Source organism: Rhinolophus ferrumequinum, chromosome 6 (assembly GCF_004115265.2).
Source record: "Rhinolophus ferrumequinum isolate MPI-CBG mRhiFer1 chromosome 6, mRhiFer1_v1.p, whole genome shotgun sequence".
Classification (NCBI taxonomy): Eukaryota; Metazoa; Chordata; class Mammalia; order Chiroptera; family Rhinolophidae; genus Rhinolophus; species Rhinolophus ferrumequinum.
In genome coordinates this window covers 46,772,763-46,790,698 of record NC_046289.1, presented here as the reverse complement: position 1 = coordinate 46,790,698, position 17,936 = coordinate 46,772,763, and the positions used below count along the sequence as shown (strand labels likewise).

Sequence of the window (17,936 nt, the reverse complement as noted above, 5' to 3'; positions counted from 1 at the left end):
GTGGCCGCAGTGCACCATGCACATCACCCAGCTCAACCGGGAGTGCCTGCTGCATGTCTTCTCCTTCCTGGACAAGGACAGCAGGAAGAGCCTCGCCAGGACCTGCCCCCAGCTCCAGGCCGTGTTTGAGGACCCTGCACTCTGGCCCCTGTTGCATTTTCGCTCTCTCTCAGAACTCAGGAAGGACAACTTCCTCCTGAGCCCGGCGCTCAGGAGCCTGTCCATCTGCTGGCACTCCAGCCGCGTGCAGGTGTGCAGCATCGAGGACTGGCTCAAGAGCGCCTTCCAGAGGAGCATCTGCAGCCGGCATGAGAGCCTGGTCAGTGATTTCCTCCTCCAGGTGTGCGACAGGTAGGTCGCCCCCTGAGCAGCGCTGGCTTTGGCACCCAGAGCTCTGGGAGGGTTCTGGGGGGCAGAGAAGAGCAATGTACGAGACCAAGATGGCTCTGCCTCAAGGAGCCTTGGGCCAGACCTTCCAGGCCTGTCCACAGCACAGTCCCCAGAACGTAGGTAGAATCATTGAGGGAAACAAGTGACAAGCCTCTTAGCCTCACAGGTCCCAGAGCTGCTTCTGCAGCAGAGAGAACTGGGCTGTCGCTGTCTGGGCCGCTGTCCTGCCTGGCAGCCCTTCAGTGCTGGGGGGGTCCAGCTGCGCCTGGATTTTCAAGGTCAGACCCCGGAGAAAGGCTCTTAGATTCAGCAATCAGCTCGGCCCTCCACTCCCTCTAGCAAGTAAATGCCAAGGCTTGTGAAACGCAACCGAGGGAGGAGAGCTGAGTGCTCTATGTTAGCTGAACGGTGCCAGACTAGGGGTGGAGGTGGTGATAGTTTTCTCATGAGAAACTTACTAATCTTCATGGTTCCCCTGGGGCAGGGTGTTTTAGCCTCATTTCTCAAATGAGCAAACCAAAGCTCCAAGAGGTCACGTGATTTGCCCACAATCTAGGATTGCCAGGTTTTAGCAAATAGAAATTCAAGACACCCAGTTAAATTTAAATTCAGACAGAATAACTTCTTGGTGTAAGTATGTCCCAAATACGTCCTCTTTTGATCTGTGGACCCTGCCTCAGACAGAGGCTGAGCCGAAGGCCAGGCTCCCTCGGGGTCAGAGCCCCATGCAGCACACAGACCTGCTCAGCCAGCCTATTTCTGATCCTTCACCAGTCCCAGGAGGAAAGGCACCCCTGGGCTACTGACAAACTAGGCTCAGCCAGCCTGAGGCCTCCCAGGTTATAGAAGCTGCTGTTTGCAGGCAGCATGACAGGAAATGGAAGAAGATAGTGTAGTGGCCCCACCTGTCTTTTTCAAGGCAGTAGGAAGAAAAGAGAAGATGGACTTGGGACTGGGCCAAGCCATTTTGATGGTTTTAACAAAGCCCAGAAATCTGACTGGAGGGTGATATGCACAGGAGAAGCTTGGCTTGAAGTTCCACTCTTCCTGTAAGAGAACCAAATTTAATCCTCCAAACCAGCAAAGGGCCCTGGCATCACGAACGTGTAAAGGGCTTGGTGGTCAGGGTTCTGTGCTGAGCCCTCAGTTCTGCCACTGGGACCATGTGACCCCAACCCAAATATTTCCATTTGCAACCTTTCATCTGTAAAATGGGGTCAATTGCCTATCTCACAGGCTGAGGATTAAATGACACAGTAGCACTGGCACAGACGGTGGTAGGTATAGATGAGTATGATAAATCTGGTGGTTCTGGCAATCAGCTGGGGGTTGGTGAGGAACAGCTGAGGTTGGCTAGGCAGGGAGGTAGAATCATCAGGATTATTCTAAAGGTTCTTCCAGGAAGGGATCACTCAACACCCTTGGAGCTTAAACACCTAACCCTCATAACCACCCAGAAGGTAACAATTTCCCCCACTTGACAGATGAGGAGGTGGCCACTCAGACATTTGTCCTGGGTCAGACAGCAAATAAATCACACGCAAGTCACTTGAACTCTCTGGGCCGGTTTCTTCATTGACAAAACTGAGTGTGCAGAGGTTGATGTGAAGAAAAGGAAGGCAAGTGAACTTGGGAAGATGGAATGGGTTCCGTGTGAGATGTGGCAGTGCCGTCTACTTTAGTTCCTTACCCCCATCCCCAGGCACAGGGGAGCCGAGGTGACCCAGGCAGGTGCACTCAAGGGACTAAGGGGGAGGGTGATGGGAAAGCAAAAGAGAAAGGGCAACTCCTGGTCCAGACTCCAGCTCCTCTGGCTACAGGGAGCCCACGACAGGTCCTTGAATGGAAGCAGTCTACTGTTTACTCCCGGGAGAGGTTTAGAATTGCCCATAGAAGGCCCTGTGCAGGCTCTTTACACCCCAAATCGCACACCTCATAACCTCACCGATTGGCATTCTTCCCTCGCTGCCCCACCAGGAAAATCGGGCTCAGTGAGTGACTCAGCCCAGGACACACTGCAAATCAGCCAAGTGTAACTTTGCTTAAGATCTTTTTCTCCATTAGGTGCTGGTAAGGCTGGGGCAGAGGGGCCTCCATCCTTCTAGCTACCTCCAGTTCCTGACCTTTTCTAGCCTGGGGACGTCACAATGGGGACGCAATCACTGAAACCAAGGCTTGAGAACCCAGAGCCAGTACTCAGACACGCCCCCCACCATCTCCCCACTTCAAGGGCTGGAACGGGCCTGTCTCTAAGCCCTCCCCCCACCCCAGGAAACCCTTCCTCCCTCTGCCAGGCGCATCAGGGCCTCAGCTGGAAGCTAGACGGCGGCGGTCACCGCCACGCGCCACGCACTGCTTCCCTCGCCCCCACCCATGGCAACAAGTCCAGAGAAAAATCAAAGCAACTCCAGTTGTCCCTCCTCGCAGCAGCGTCCCCTCTGTCCCAGCAGGACCTGGGCTTGGGCTCCCCACTGGGGGCTCCTGGGCTAAAGCCACGCAGATTAAGGGATGGTGAGTGGAGTGGTAGAAGCGCAGGGGAAATGCGACAGAAGCCCTGATTCAGATCCAGGCGGCAACTTCCTTAAACTCAGTGGGCCCGGCTCCTCCTCTGTCAACCGCGGAGAGTCCTGCCAGTGACCCCCGAGCCAGTGAGCTCCCGCACGGGCGTGGCCGGGGGGGCTAATGGCGCCCTCCTCAACCGGGCCCTGCGCGGTCACCGCGTTCTCTCCGCAGATGCCCCAACCTGACGTCCGTAACGCTGTCGGGCTGCGGCCACGTCACAGACGACTGCCTGGTGCGCCTGCTGCGGTGTTGTCCGCGCCTGCGCGTGCTTCGCCTGGAAAACTGCGCGCGCGTCACCAACCGCACGCTGGCGGCCGTGGCGGCGCACGGGTGCGCGCTACAGACGCTGCACGTGGACTTCTGCCGCAACGTGAGCGCGGCCGGCCTGCGCCGCCTGCGCGCCGCCTGCCCGCGCCTGGTGCTGCGCGCCGAGCACAGCGCAGCCATGATACCCGACCAGCCCCCGCGCGGCCCCCAGGCGCCCGGCCCGGGCCTCCGCAAGCTGCTCCCGCGCTAGGCCGCGAAAGGACACCGGCTGCGGCCCGGGAGGAAGGAGTGACCTGGCATCCGCCCCTCGCTCCTCCACCTCAGACTGTCGCCACGTCTTCTGAGCCTCAGTTTCCCCGTCTGCAAAATCGGGATACGAATGCCTACCTCACGTTACGGTTTTATACATAGAATGAGTGCGAGATTAAATGACCGGATGCTTGGAAAACAGGGTGTTTCTCACTAAACACCAGAACCTTTCCCCGTCTCTCTTCCGCAGCAGCGGGAGGCGCCTATACCCTCCTCGGGAACTGCGACCCGGGGTGGACACGTGGCCACTCGAACTCGCTGGCTGCGCTCCGAGATAGGCAGGGAGTGGAGGGGATCCGGCCCGGCGACGAGCAGCGCGCCCTGGTAACGGGACAGAGTGGTGGTCCCAGCGGCCGACCTCTCGCCCCAGCGGCCCTCGGAGGCCCCGCCGACTGCGCAGCCAGGCACAGGCTTTCTCGGAAAGTGGCCACGGTGCTGCGCCAGCGAGCGGCAGGAGGGGAGGAACCCGGGGCAGAGGGCCCGAGAGAGTAGCCCAGTGCGCGACAGAAGCTCCCAACGGACACGCCAGGGCCCTTGCGCGTCGGCTTCGCTCCGCGCCTTTGCCGGCAGCTCACTTTTCCTCGGGCAGGTGCATTCCGAGGAGTTGACTGTACACGCTATTCTAGAAAATTCGCTTGTGATTCTTACATAAATTGCAGTTAGCCTTTAAAAAAAAAAATGTTCTCATAAAGGAAAAAGGAAGTTCAAAAACCCAAGAAGGAAAAACAAAAGCACCGGCCCTGATTAGGTTCTTTGAATTATGAGACCATTATAAGCTGATGCAGTTAGATTTTTACCAGCTGGATTTGCTGAATGTGGGCACATGCCTGGTCTTCAATTTCAAGGCTTTAGTCAGTTACGTACCACTTTTAGCCACCAAAGTAAAGGCTCTTAGCTACTACCCAGCAGCCTCCAGGTCCCAGGTACATGGGAAAACGGAGAAAGTGGGGAAGGCAGGGAGCACTGATGGATGGTGCTCCACCCATCACCAGCTGTGACCAAAGCCCTTTACTCACCTGAGGCCAGGGCTTTCCTTTGTGAAAAGGGATCTTGATCCCTACTCACGGGTTCCTTATTTTGTTGTCCAAGTTTGGGAAATAGCAAGGAAAAAGAGACAAGTTCTATTCTCATGGTGCTTACATTCTAGTAGGGGAAGAGACAGTAAGTACAGGCCTCACTTAAACTTCTTGATAGGTTCTTGAAACCCGTGAATGGAACCATATAATGAAACTGATTTTATTACTGGCTAAGTGATAGAAACAATTTCCTAAGATACCTAATTAACATAACAAAATGAACGTTATTTAAGGACTTGCTTTGTGGGGACAGAGTCCCAGAGAACAGTTTCCAGGCTCTCGGGCTCACGTGGACAGGTGCTGGCTGGGGTAGTAGATGGCCATCAGCTGTAACCAGTTAGGCAATTAGCCACTGATACAACTGCTGTGACTGCGTTGGTTGGTTGCTTGGGAGAAAAGCAGAGGAGGATTGCGGAATGTGTGGATCCTACTTCCTGTGTCTCCCCTGGCTGTCAGCAAGACTGGGGTGCAGGAAGACCCCTTGTTGTGTTACTGGCGGATGTTTGCTCTCTATGTCCCCAACCCGGCCACCAGCGAGAATATAGTTGTATGACTCCCCTATGTATAGCTCTGTGGGTGCTCCTTTTTGGCTTCACCGTAGCCTGCGTTCTTATGTAGGGAGCGGGACTGGAGACCCTGCATGTCACCCCGCATGACAGCTGTAATTGGCATATAAGAAGATAAGTGTGTGTGTGTGGGGAAGCACAGGGTAAGGGAGAACCTGCTTTAAAGGGGTTGACCAGTGTAAGCCTCATTGAGAAGGTGGCATTTGAGACATTTTGTGAGGAAGGGAGCCGAGCAGCTCTGGGAGGAAAATATTCCAGAAAGAAGGAACAGCCAGTGCAAAGGCCTTGCTAGGAGCAAGGCTGGTAGTTAGGGGAAAAGTGTGGCTGGAGCAGAGTGAGGAGGAAAGGCAAGGAGAGGGGATCAGAGAAATAAGGGATGGGGGAGGCGGGTGAGGCTCCCAGGTTGTGTGAAGGTGAAATGAGAGCTGCGTGCCCCCCCCCCACCCCAGCCTTCCCGGCAGGAGCCAAGGCAGAGATGATATCCAGGTGAATCAGGAGGCGCTGAACTTTCTCCAAGCAGCACCTGTGGGCAGGCCAGCAGAACGCCACCCCACCCCAACCCCTGCAGGGACTGCTGAAGGCTTCCGTCGCTGCCCTGGGCCCCTGGTTGAGCCAGTGCTTAGCCTGGAAATAGGGGAAGAGTGTTGGCACTGAGCCCAGGCCTGGCATATACCTCATCCCCGTGTGGGCAGAGGCAACCCCTCAGGCGGCCACCTGCTGTGGAATGTGAGGGCCCCCCACCAGCCTGTGGGACCAGCTCCCTCCACGATTTTAGTTCACTCACCATGCTCTGGGCTGAGGGGAGAGGACTTGCAGGGACTTTCTCCCACTGTTACAATGTTGAAAGAAAGCTCAGGTTTCCCAGGGGTTAAATGTTTAAAATGGAGCCACCTAAGCCCCAGGGCTTTGCTTTTGTCATCTCTGATAAGACCCATCGGGCCATTTGCCTGAGTTGGTGGTTTAGTCTGGGGAACAAGCTCTCCTCTGACCAACTGACAGGTCAGCCCTCTCTAAACCTTAGGTTTCTTATCTGTGTATTGGGATAGCTAGAGACTCTTGCTCCAGGGTTTTTGTAGAGTATGAGATTGTGTTTGTAAAGCAGAGGTCACTGCAAATTCAGCTGGAATGGAGTAACCTGGATTCCCGAGGCCTCTTTCCCCGCGGAAGCTCTTTTAAAAATGAGGGTTAAGTTCCCTAACTAAACCTTCGATGCCGAGTAAACCACACATACCAAGATTTTAGTGATCGCAGAACTAAAGCTGTGCTGACAGCTGTGTTCCACATAATTTCTAGGGCTCTAATTTGGCCCCGCCCCCTCCAGGGGAGTGTTGGGCCCGAGCCAAGGGCCATCTGAGGTGCTCCCAGAAGGCGGGCACTGACGGAGACACAGGGCTCCCCACTCTGCCTTCTAATAGTCACTGTTCACCATCAGCAGGCACTAAGCAAAGCACTTGACACACACTGCCCTGCTTAATCTGAAAACAACTTTCCAGGCCTTCTCTCAGATTTGCATAGAACAAGGAGCACTGCGTGCTTAATTAATCCACCAACTCACTCATCTCGCAAACATTTACTGGGTATTGGCCATGGGCTGGGCCAGGCCCTACCCCAAGGCACTCCCTCTGCTCAGGTCATGCAGCTGGCGTTGGGAGTTCTTGAGTTCTCTCCCAGCTCTACTGTCCATAACTTCTGACAAGTTATGTACCCTATCTGAGCTTCAGTTTCATCTGTAAAATAGGACCAGTACCCTCTCTGTGACACTGTGATGAGATTATGTCTAAACGTGCAGTGCCTGGAAGGCAGGAGTAGGGAAAGGCCCTTCACATCCGTGGGGGGCTGGAAAAGCCAAGTGCCTGGCAGAACCCCCAAAGCACGGGCACTGGAAAGAAGCAAGCTGCGTCTATACAGGGGTGATCCAGGAACATCTGACGGAGGACAGAGCCTTTGAGCCGAGCCTGGAAGACTGACTGCAGCTCCCACGTGTTCCAGGTCTGTGGATAGTGTTGCTATCAGCAGGCATAGCTCACCAAAGGCAGAGTCAGGAAGCTCAAGGTGTCCAGGGAAGGGCGAGCCGGGGAGCCGCGAGCCTGTCTGTTCCAGAGGCACTTGGACATGGCTTGGGGTTATCTGTGACCTCACAGCCTCTGTCACGACAGACCACAGACTTTCCTCAGCTCCTGAGTGCTAACTTTTGTCACACTCAGTTTGGGCCACAGCAGCCAAAGGCCACACAGAGGGAAAGCTAGGAGAGAGTGCAGTACGTCAGCACTGGGGCCGGACAGTGTGCCCTGGCTGGAGGCTGACCCAGTGACCATACCACAGTGCCAGCAGAGACGGGGGCTCTTTAGTGGGGGGGCCCCAGATTGCTTCCCTGGGAGGCAGAGCCTGCTGGGGTGGTGCTCCGAGGCCTGTCTTGCAGGGCCACACTGGCCCGTTTCTGCACAGGCTGAATGTTTGGAGGAGACTGGCTGAGCCCCCTCAGCTCTACCACTGGTGCTGACAGGAAGCCAGGGCTCCCAGCTCTAGCCTGTACGCACCTGTGATTAGTACTTTCCCTCCCCTGACCTCGGTCTGTAAAGGGAGAGATCACCTGACCCCTCAGGTCAGCTCTAGGATTCCTCCAGCTCTCGGATTCCATGCCTAAGACTTGCTTTTTGCTAAAAACCGAGTTCACCAGATGGCGGTTTCATCACCAGATGTAGGTTTCATCTGGCTGGCAGTGCTGGGTAAGGGCCACAAAGCTGGGAGGCCCAGAACAAAGCTGTACCCTGAAGGGCCTCTGGGAAAATCTTAAATTTTAAAGGCTGGAGGCCAAAGTTCTCTTGAGACTGTTTAAGAGTCATAAAAACTGCAAGTATTTGTTAACTGCATGAGTCCAGCAAACAGAAAAACTGCCCAAGCCTCCAAAGAAGCTGAAAGTGAACTAAGGTAAATAAACACCTGCGCTAAGCTCATTTCAGCTCCTCAGACAGGGATTCACGCCTCCCCCTCTCATCCAGAGGTTCCAAAAGTCAAGCGAATGGGAAAAAAAATAAAAGACAGGTTCCAGCAAAGAAATGGCATCCGTTATAAAACTGAGGCGTCTGTGCAGATTTTCCTTGTAGGGTCAGACCTCTGGAGAAGCTTCCGTGAGGCCCGACAGGCAGGTAGACCTGCAACCATGAGTATCAGGACTGGGGGTGCCTCGGCCTTCAGTCCCGAGCAAACTGGGGCAGCAGAGGCCGCAGCCTCACAAGGGTGGAGCATTACTTTGATTTAATCTCTGAGATTGCAGATGTCTCCTTCAGCTTAGCACAGGCTCAGCCCAGACCAGCAAGAGAGAAAACCCACTTCTCACCAGGAACCAGCCCAGAAGGCCCTAAAGACCCCTCTCTGTTCAGGGTCTCAGCCGCACACAGAGGCCCCACTTCTCTAAAAAAGGTTCCCTCCTGGTCCAGAGGCCGGGGCAGTGCCTTCCCCCTGAGTGAGTGCTTCAAACACAGAGCCCTTCACTGCTGCTACCTCTCAGGTCAAGTACGACAGGTTTGTCTTTTCCCAGAACCTCCTGGGGTTCCCCAGAAGTTGTGGTCTCCCTCTGAGACCCAGTTCCAATCGAAGCCTCTTTTCAAGAAAACTAAGATGTCATCATTCTAAATATTATTAGATACTCACACTGGGAAAAGACCCATGCGCCATATTATCTTAGCCAACAAAACCCTCTTTTTCTTCCCATTTCTCTTTGAAAATACACACCTTCTACCTTCCTCACGTTAAACAGCTGCCTGCAAGGCTCTCGGGCCGGCTCCTCATTTGAGCTGTCAGCCTTGACCATGTCCACGGAGTACACTGGAAGCAGCTTGTGGCTTGAACTTGCTGTGGGTGAAGGAGACAAGCCACCCAAAGGCCTCCCCCTCTTCCTGTGCCCACGCCCGGCAGCCAAAGCCTCCACAGCTGCTCTTAAGATGGCCCTTTCCCACACAACCACATGCTTTCTGATGTTCCTGAACAAATGAGTGTACTGCTCAGGGCGCTCGAGGCTGGGTTCAAGCACCAAGGCTGTAACCCCTTTCCTAGCCCCCTGCACAACTCCTCACCATCTATCGTTCAAGGATATGAAAGCCACTCATTAGTTCTCATGTTTGTTCACACATTCACCCCCTCATGCACACGTTCACGTGTGCACGGCCATCCAGGCATGCTAAATGCCTACAAGCAACAGTGGTCCTTTCTTCATACTTCCCCTTGGCCGCGCTCCCTAGACACAACACGTTATTGTAAACGGCCCTGCTCTTTCATGCCATCACGTGTTCTTCACAGGCAGAGTCAGAACCAAATCACTTCGGTTAGCTTCCTCCTTGCCTAGCAGAGCCACACCCTGGGGCCTCACGAAAGGCTCTTAGCGTGTTACACTTGAAGCCAGCGATGTAACAAGAGGAAGGGTGGTACTGAGAGCTGGGCCGAGTGGCTGAAGCAAGGGCCCTGGGGTTAGGGAACAAAGTGAGAGACCCAAGGATGACAGAACAAATGAAAACGGGGGAACCCCCATGGACTGCTATACCCACGTGGCCCTCTGCTACGTGATTTCCAAGCAAAGCCTAGTCTCAGTGAGAAGGAATGTTTCTGAAGGAGCAAACAGACATCAGAGTGAGACTAGCCTGAAAGCTTGCTCTTTTCTCGGGCAGAAGCTCCACTGGAGGTAACAAAAGCAGCCCACGTTTTGATTCCCGAATCGGCTTTATTTCTCTGCATAAGGAACCCTGCACAGGCAATTCAAATTAAAACAAAATAAATATATGAATATTCATGTAAAACTGTCCTTTCTAATGAACAATTATACACAATGTACAATTTCATGTTCACTGGGGGGTTTACAAAAATGTACCATTCCCAACTAAAAATGCACCAAAATGGTTCCATGCAAACTTATCAAAGTGACCAAAAATATGGAGGGAAAAACCTGACTGAGAGCACTTTGTCTTTTTTTTTTTTGTACAATCACAGAAAAATAAAAACATCTAATTTCTTTGTTACATTTAGAATAACTAAATGTGGCCACTGTTTTTAATGTCGGTTTATGTTCCTAAAACATCTATGTAGTTACCATAAAAGTATATCAACATTAAACTGGAAATTACTGAGAAAAAGAGGGGGTGACGGCACCCCCAGCAGTCAGTAGTCGGTGTCGGAGCCCTCTGCGTTGTCCACGTTTCTCGAGAGCATGTAGTTGTCCATGTCGATCGAGCGGCAGTTGTTGATGGCGTAGCGCAGGCGCTCGGCCATGACCAGCTGGCTAGAGTAGGGCGGCAGCCTCAGCTGGAAGAAGCAGGTCTGTGAGGTAGGCAGACTGTCGTAAGGCTGCGGAGAGAGAGACCCAGAGCCGTGACTGCAGCATCGGGTGTCATATGGCAACGAGGGGCTGCCCGTTCCCTCTGCCCCCAAGTCAGGAAAGCGTGTCCCTGCTTTCCAGATGGGCTCCACAGACATGGCTGTGTGGCCAACACGAGAGGAGGCAGAGACTGGGCCATGGCTTAGAAAGAGCTCAGGCTCTGGAGTCCCATGGCCATCAAGGCTTTCCTTCCTCTCCTCACTTTGCAAAGCCCTCGTGTACAGCGAGAACAAGCCCTGACAGGATTACTTGAGAGAACACACTTCACACAGTGCCAGCCACAGAGTAAGCAGGCAACTGAGCTCATTCCCTTTCACCAAGAAGGTACCAACATGAAGATGCTTCAGGGATTCCCCTACAGAGCTGGTGAAATGGAGGAACAACTGTCAGGGAGCCACCCCCCTCTTCTTCCCCGCACTGTCCCCCTAGGGTGCATTCTGCATGCTTCACCAGCCATGGCCCAGCACACAGCTCAAATGAGGAATGAATGAGCAGTTAATTAAATCCCAGTCCATCCTTTAACTGATGGTGATGCAGTCATTTAAAATGATAATTATGATGACTAGCAGCAAAACAAAAAGTTCTCAGGATGGATTGTTAGGTGCAAAAAGCAGAATACAAAATGCAAAGATGTGTATGCTTGAGGCAAAGACTGGGAGGAATCGCGCAAAGGTGAAAGGTGAGAATGGCTACTACTGAGAGATAGGATTACATTATGTTCCCTGTCCCTCTCTGCAAACACAACTATTTTCCAAACGATTTGTAATGATTGTAACAATATTACACCGATTTTCCAATTTTTTAAAAAAATTAGTTGTTAAAAAAGAACCTGCCCACTCTTTCTTGTCCAACCCCCACTTAAAACCAGCCTTCTCCTCCCCCATTCCCCTCCCCTCCTCAGAGCCTTAGCCAGGTGAGTGCATTTCAAAGAGGTGGGAGATGGAGGGCCCAGAACCCAGAGCCAGTGCTGACACAGAAAGCTCAAATGCAGAAAAACCCCAAAGCAGCAAAGACACTGAAGAGGAATGTTAGCAGGTGGCTCTGACTCAGAAACTAGAGAACTGGTCTAAGAGTCATAAAGGCGAGACCAGCAGTGGTCATTTTTCAGAGGCTGAAACCCCCCATGCAGGGGCTCAGTGGTGGATTAACTCCAAGGATGGCGGGGTAGCCCCTGACAGATACAAGGCAAGGGTTTTTTCCAGAGCTGAATAGAAGTAAACCATTTCCTCCTCCCCACCTCTCTCTGAAGCAACAAAACAGATTTACAACTTATAGTTTCTGGCAAGTCATGTAGAAAATTTATGGAAAGGCTCTTTTCATAGCCCTTCCTGTGCGTGGCCTCTTCAGCAAGCCTAGCCCAGGAGTGGAGCCCAGGCGGGCAGCCTCGGGAGGCAGCGGGGGAGGGATAGCTTTGGCTAGAGCAACCTCCAGGAGTAGTTACTGGAAAAACACCAGAAAAGCAGACACTGAAACCTGCTGAAACTGGCAGGAAGGGCCTTTGTGTGAAGAGGCCCTACTATCCTTACTGTTTCCGGAATAAACACTGTGGGCCCTGCTTGGAGGACTGCCCAGCTTATTGGGAGGGGCACAGGGATAGAGGGAACAGAGACACTTGTAACTTAATGCTGGGTTTGAGGGGTATACGAAGTGAGCAGGACGTGGTTAGAAAGAGATCTAAGTCTGCCCTCAGGAATGGTCAGGGGGTCCAGGAAAGCATGCAGGAGGGCTTCCTGGAGGAGGTGACACTGTTGTTAGGCTTAAAGGATGAATAAGTGCTTGCCAGGCATAGATGGAAAGGGGTGTGAAGCGGAACTTACTAAAGCTAGGGAACAGCCTACACAAAGGCACAGGAGTTTAAAAACAGCACGGTCTGTCAGGGAGAAAGGCCAACAGCCCATTATGGCCAGAACATAATAAGTGTCAAGAGGTTATATATCACAAAGCGGGGCAGAGGCCAGACTGTGGAGGTGTTTAAGGCTGCAAAGGTGGTCGGCATTTATCTTGGAGTCAATGCAGGGGGGCCCTGCATGGTCTGAAAGGAGGAGAGTGACATGGTCAGATGGATGCTTGAGAAAGATGACTCTGGCAGCAGTGTGCATTTAAGACTCTAAGCCCTTTTATTCCTACGCCATCTGTCAAAACGGCAGCTGGGCCAGGGCTCTGCAGCTGGGGCCTTTCGTCAGGCTACAGAGAAGCTGCACTGCCTGCTCCACACGAGGCACACCACACAAGGAGCTGCAGAGTGCGTTCCCGCTGCTCCCGCCTCTTCCAGTTCCGCCTGGAGCATGTGTACCGTTAACGGAAACAAACAACTAAGACCCTGTCCCAGTGACAAGTCACACAATGCAAAGGTGTAGGAAACAAGAGGCAGAGGCAACACGGTCCCTCTGCCAAGCTTAGCGTTCACTCAGGAAGATACTGGAAAATATAGCGAAGCTTGTTGGTTGTAGTGTGCCGTCCATATCCATTTAGGTCTTTTTTCACTGAAGTTATGTGATGTTTCTGAACAAGTTTTCATGCTTGGTTTTTTTAAAATATGGCAATTCCAAGCATTGAGCCTGCACTGGCAGGCCTACTTGAGGGTTACAGTTTGGTTTTCCCAACATACAAGCAACAGGAGGCAATAAGGACAGGCATTACCAAGGAATTAAAAATAGCTTACTTACCCTATCAACCTTCATGATTTGAAATCGCTGAGAAATGTCAGCAGTGTTGGCCGGCAGTCGCGATCTCCCCGACACGAACCTCATGAAAAGCACCCGCTCCTCATTGGAGAACTCCTCCAGCGTGTGCCAGAACCACTGCACTAGCTGATGCTGCTCGTCCACCTCCCGGTACCGCACCACTTTCTTCAAGACTTCCACGGAGATCTCGGGCATCCCGCACACCATCTGCTCCAGCTGCTTCGCGGTCAGGAGGGACAGCAGTGGCACGGGGACGATCCAGGACATCCCTTCTCGGACTGCAGCTACCTGCTCCCACGAGAGTTGTTGATTCAATGTCAGCGCCCAGACTGAGTACCCATCGTGGACCCACATGGGCTGGGCACCTCCTGCCTGCTCACCCACTCCCCAGGCCCCTTACTTATCCCCCAGAACTCCAGGCACGAGTGCCCATGTGCATGGCCCGCCCTCCTTACCTCTGACCCCTTCTTAGAGCGTCTCCCTGCTGGTGAGACTCAGATACTCCTTCTGGTCCCAGCTCCCGTCCACTTTAGGAGCCCACCTTCCATCCCTCACACAACCCCAGTGCTAAGCCTCCTCACTCATATTCTCACACGCGGCCGTGGGCTGTGAAAGTGTGCCACGGGGGGCAGTTAATCTCCTCAGCAGGGTAAGAAGCTCTTGGAGGACATGTCTACCTTCTAATGTTTTTGTAATTTCTATTTTTCTTTTGAAAATAGTCATATTTTTTGGTAAAAATTATTTGTATTCATTGTTTTAAAAACTGTTAGAAAAGGATAAAGAAGAAAAGAAAACTGGAAAATCCTCTTGTAGGAGGGCAGTAGAAAGAACAGAGAATTTAATTAGGAGACTCGGGTTCCAAATCCCAGCTCCCCCACTTCTTTGACTGTAATTTTCTCATCTGAGAAGTGAGGCAAATAACTGCTGCTCACATAACCGTGAGGGGAAGTGGGACTGGCTGGGCAGTGACACCGCTGCTGCTGGGCCCTCAGCACACAGGCCAGCAGGGCTGCTGCGGGGGGCAGCCAGGGGCAGCCCACACTGGCTGCTCAGAACTCCTCCAAGGTTGCGAGTTGTGCCTCCCCTACACACAGACTCATCGCTCCTCAAGGCTGGTTTCATAAATACGCCTTCATTCTTGGTCAACCCAAAACATCTACCAAAAACAAAAACAAACAAAAAAAAAGCAAACCTAGAACCTCAACAGGTGCCACACCTTGGAGAAGGCCCTGGAATTATGATTGGTCCAGGGTTGTCATGCCTGGGGCTAAGGAATGGGACTGGCAGTGACAATGGTCTCTACTGATATTAAAAGGAATACCCCCACCAAAGTCTGCCAAAAACCAAGATGGCATGCCTGCTGACTCTAACCCAGCAGCTGCCTGGAAAAAAATGAGGCTATGGTATATTATGGGGCTGGCTGCTTGGGCAGGGGACAACTGGGGACAGTTAAGGGAAGAACACTGGGTTCTAAGAGATGAGGAAGAAGTGAAAGAGGAAGAAGGCCTTGTGACGGAGAAAGGAATGAAGCCAGGACAGAGCAGAGCACAACTGACAGAGGGTAGAGTGTCAGTCAGACCCTCAGGGGAAGGGCCAGCAGAAGAGCCGCTGCTTTGGGATCCTGGCTCTGCCTTGGGCACAGCACTTCATTTCTCGGGACTCAGTGTTTTCATCTGTGAAAATGTGACAGTAATCCTTATTTCACAGAATAATTATGGGAAAAACTGCACGGGGGTGCCTCACCATGCCTGGCGTGCAGGTGATCAATACATGTTAGTCAGTTATTCACTCTCTGAGAGTCAAAAATAGTCAAGAACTAGAGTCAAATCCAAAGTCCTGGCTGTGTTAACAGCAATGCTGATGGAACCTGCCCTCACTAAACTAAGGGATTTAGTTTTCTGACTGGACTTGGCCCAAAGCCAGAGTCAAAGGACCTGGAGTGAAGAATGTAGAAAATACATACTTTAAATCACTGCACAGCCTCAGAGCCTGAGTCCAATTCTCAATAAGACCTCAACATATTCTGCAAATAAAGTATTACTGAAGTGGCTATAAGGATTATATAACCAAAAAAAAAAAAAAAAAGAGAGAGAGAGAGAAAGATAAAAACATTTTTGGGCACAAATATTCATTTCTATGATCACTGATCATATTTCCATCATTTGTTAAATGCTTACTACATGTCAGCATCGAACAAGAATATACAGGAGATAGATAAGACAGACTGATAGATGTAGATAGATCGATAGATAAAGATAGATGAAATATATTTTTCATTCAACGTCTTACAAGCTAATCGAAGAAACAAAACCCAAACTCTATGGCCTAATTCTTAGACCGCAACACAGAAGTATATGATATCTTGAGGAATTTCCAAGCAACAAAAAAGAGCTCTACAAGTTATGGACTCGGAGGAGAGCTGGTTTGTGGAGGAGATGCATTCGCCTCTGCAGCAGGAGGGGGAAGAGGCACTCGTGTGGGACTGCACGATCAGTGTTCAGGGGTTCCCTCACATGGGCCCTGACTGCTCAAGCTGGAGTGGGGACACTGGGTCGGGAAGCAGTAGGAGATGAGGAGGAGTGAGAAAGCAGGGTCTGAAGGCCTGGGTGACAGCCTGGCCTCAATCCAACCAGTGACCAATTCGGAGCTGACCTAAGTAAGGCCTTGGGTAAGGAGGTAGGAGACCCAGAGATATGACCTGAAAAGTCTCTGAATAGGGGCTGAAATATAAATACAAATGAATGAACAGTCAATTCATATGCCAAAATTCAGCAGTAAATAGCCAGTTCTTATTTGGAGACAAAGGCAAACATTTGTATGCACCTCCCCAAATATTTCACCTCACCTGTCGGTCCATCTCATGAAGTCGATATTCAATGGCCCTCTCCACATACTCCTTCCTATTGGAAAATGTGAGTGGGATACTATTTCCACCAGGGATAATGGGAACCATTTTGCCATCAGCACTCTGGCCAACAAAAGAATCAAGAGGAATCATCTAAGGATAGAAGAAAAAAGAATTTTTACTACATGGTAGAAGTGACAACAAAAAGTATGTTACACACACAAATATAGCACAATAGTAACATCATCAAGATTTTTAAGGATTAAAACAAAGCAATCGAGATAGCTGATTAGGGTACTTGAGCAGCAGGAAATATGCTGACTCCTCTGGCGGTAGTTAGAAAGGATGCTGAATATTTCTTCCCTAAACTAGGTCTGATGAACTCTAGTCGCCCCAGGCTTCCTTCTCCACCTAGGTTCCCTTGGTCCTTCATTCTAACTGGCAGAGGATTGATTAAAGGGGCAGAAGCTGGGTGCTGGAGCTGACTCTCTTGGCAGCTATTTCAATTACTGGAGTTGAGCTGCTGAGGGCAGCAATGGCACATGGCATGGGTCAGCCAGACAGCAAGGGGAAGATCACATCTGAGTTTTACAGAGAAGCATTCTACTCAATCCCAGCAGAAACATGGACTGGCCAGGGTTCACCTCATGGAAACTCTCCTCGGTAATCCCACTGTCTTCAATGTGAAGAATGCTGTTGAGGGTCTGCACGTAGAGCAGATCCACCTCCTCCAGGTCTTCCAGGGTGAGTGGGACACAGCACAGCTGCTTCCACACCAGAGGGGCCAAGTGGAGGTCCAGAGGCTTCTTTGTGCGAATGGCAACCCCCATTAAAATTCCCAAGAACTTAAACTGCATTAAGTGTTCATCGAGGCAGGCAGAAGGGTTAAAAAGGAACCTGCAGAAATAAAGTATTTCAAACAAAACGGTTCTCAAGTCTATTCGAATTAAGTTACCCCACAGCTACAGCATTAGTCTAGACCTGCGTTGCCTAATATGGTAGTCATTACCACGTGTGGCTATTTAAATTATTAAATAAAATTTAAAATTCAGTTCTTCAGCCACGCTCACCACATTCTGAATGCTCAGCAGCCACATGTGGCCTGTAGCTACTGTTCTGGACAGCACAGGGACCTTATTTTGAATTATTTTTAGAAGAGACATAAAAGGGCAAGTGAATGGCCTATTAAGCCCTAAGCTATCTGCTCCAGGATACCCTATTTCCCACATTCACTTCATTTACAAGTCCATGACACAAGATCCAAAATTCAAAATTTGGCAAATACAGGGATAATATATAATTGCAAATAGTAAGTGCTGTGACTTGATAGCCTATGAAAGCTTTTTGATAAATTTTGATGCAGAAAATTCCTTGAGAGGAGGCCACGGTGGTCTTCAGAAATACAAAAGAAGTGAGGTTTCATTATCAAGTTTAACTTTCCTCTCTCTACCCATATATATTATCATTGAGTTGGTCCCATACTAAACACCAAGATATTATGGCAGTGCCTCAGTTCTCTTATCTGTGAAAAGGGAATAACAGTCATTCCCACTCCTTAGGGTTATAATGAAGATTCAATGGATAGCACATGTAAAGCACTTAGAACAGTGCCTGGCACATAGTGCCAGGCAATCAATAAATGTGATGAATGCGAGCTTTTATTGTGATTATTATCATTATTATCATTATTTATTATTGAAATTCAATACCTACTTGCTAATTGCCTTACCTGTCTCTGTTGTAACCTACTTCTGCGGTAGCATTGGGAGAGGGGATGAGAAGGTCAACAATACCAGTTTCAAGCTCCTGTAAATGAAAGAAAAACAATTTTTTAAGAAATGACAATCAAATGCAGCAAGAGAACGAACTAAT

The 17,936-nt window shown here is 50.9% G+C and overlaps 2 protein-coding genes across 2 annotated transcripts in view; one reads left to right on the top strand and one right to left on the bottom strand.

Annotated features, from left to right (window-relative positions):
• The first annotated feature begins 4 nt into the window (after positions 1–4).
• On the top strand, positions 5–9,697 carry FBXL22 (F-box and leucine rich repeat protein 22). Its single transcript, XM_033108208.1, has 2 exons — positions 5–351; positions 3,124–9,697. Exons 1-2 carry the CDS (start codon positions 17–19, stop codon positions 3,467–3,469), a joined length of 681 nt encoding a protein of 226 aa, XP_032964099.1. The 5' UTR covers positions 5–16; the 3' UTR covers positions 3,470–9,697.
• A 170-nt stretch (positions 9,698–9,867) lies between these two features.
• HERC1 (HECT and RLD domain containing E3 ubiquitin protein ligase family member 1) overlaps positions 9,868–17,936 on the bottom strand; it is a 171,383-nt gene continuing 163,314 nt past the window's right edge. Inside the window, 5 exon segments of the mRNA XM_033108207.1 lie at positions 9,868–10,504; positions 13,202–13,507; positions 16,065–16,217; positions 16,709–16,961; positions 17,794–17,870. Coding sequence (XP_032964098.1) covers positions 10,319–10,504; positions 13,202–13,507; positions 16,065–16,217; positions 16,709–16,961; positions 17,794–17,870 — 975 coding nt within the window. The 3' untranslated portion in view covers positions 9,868–10,318.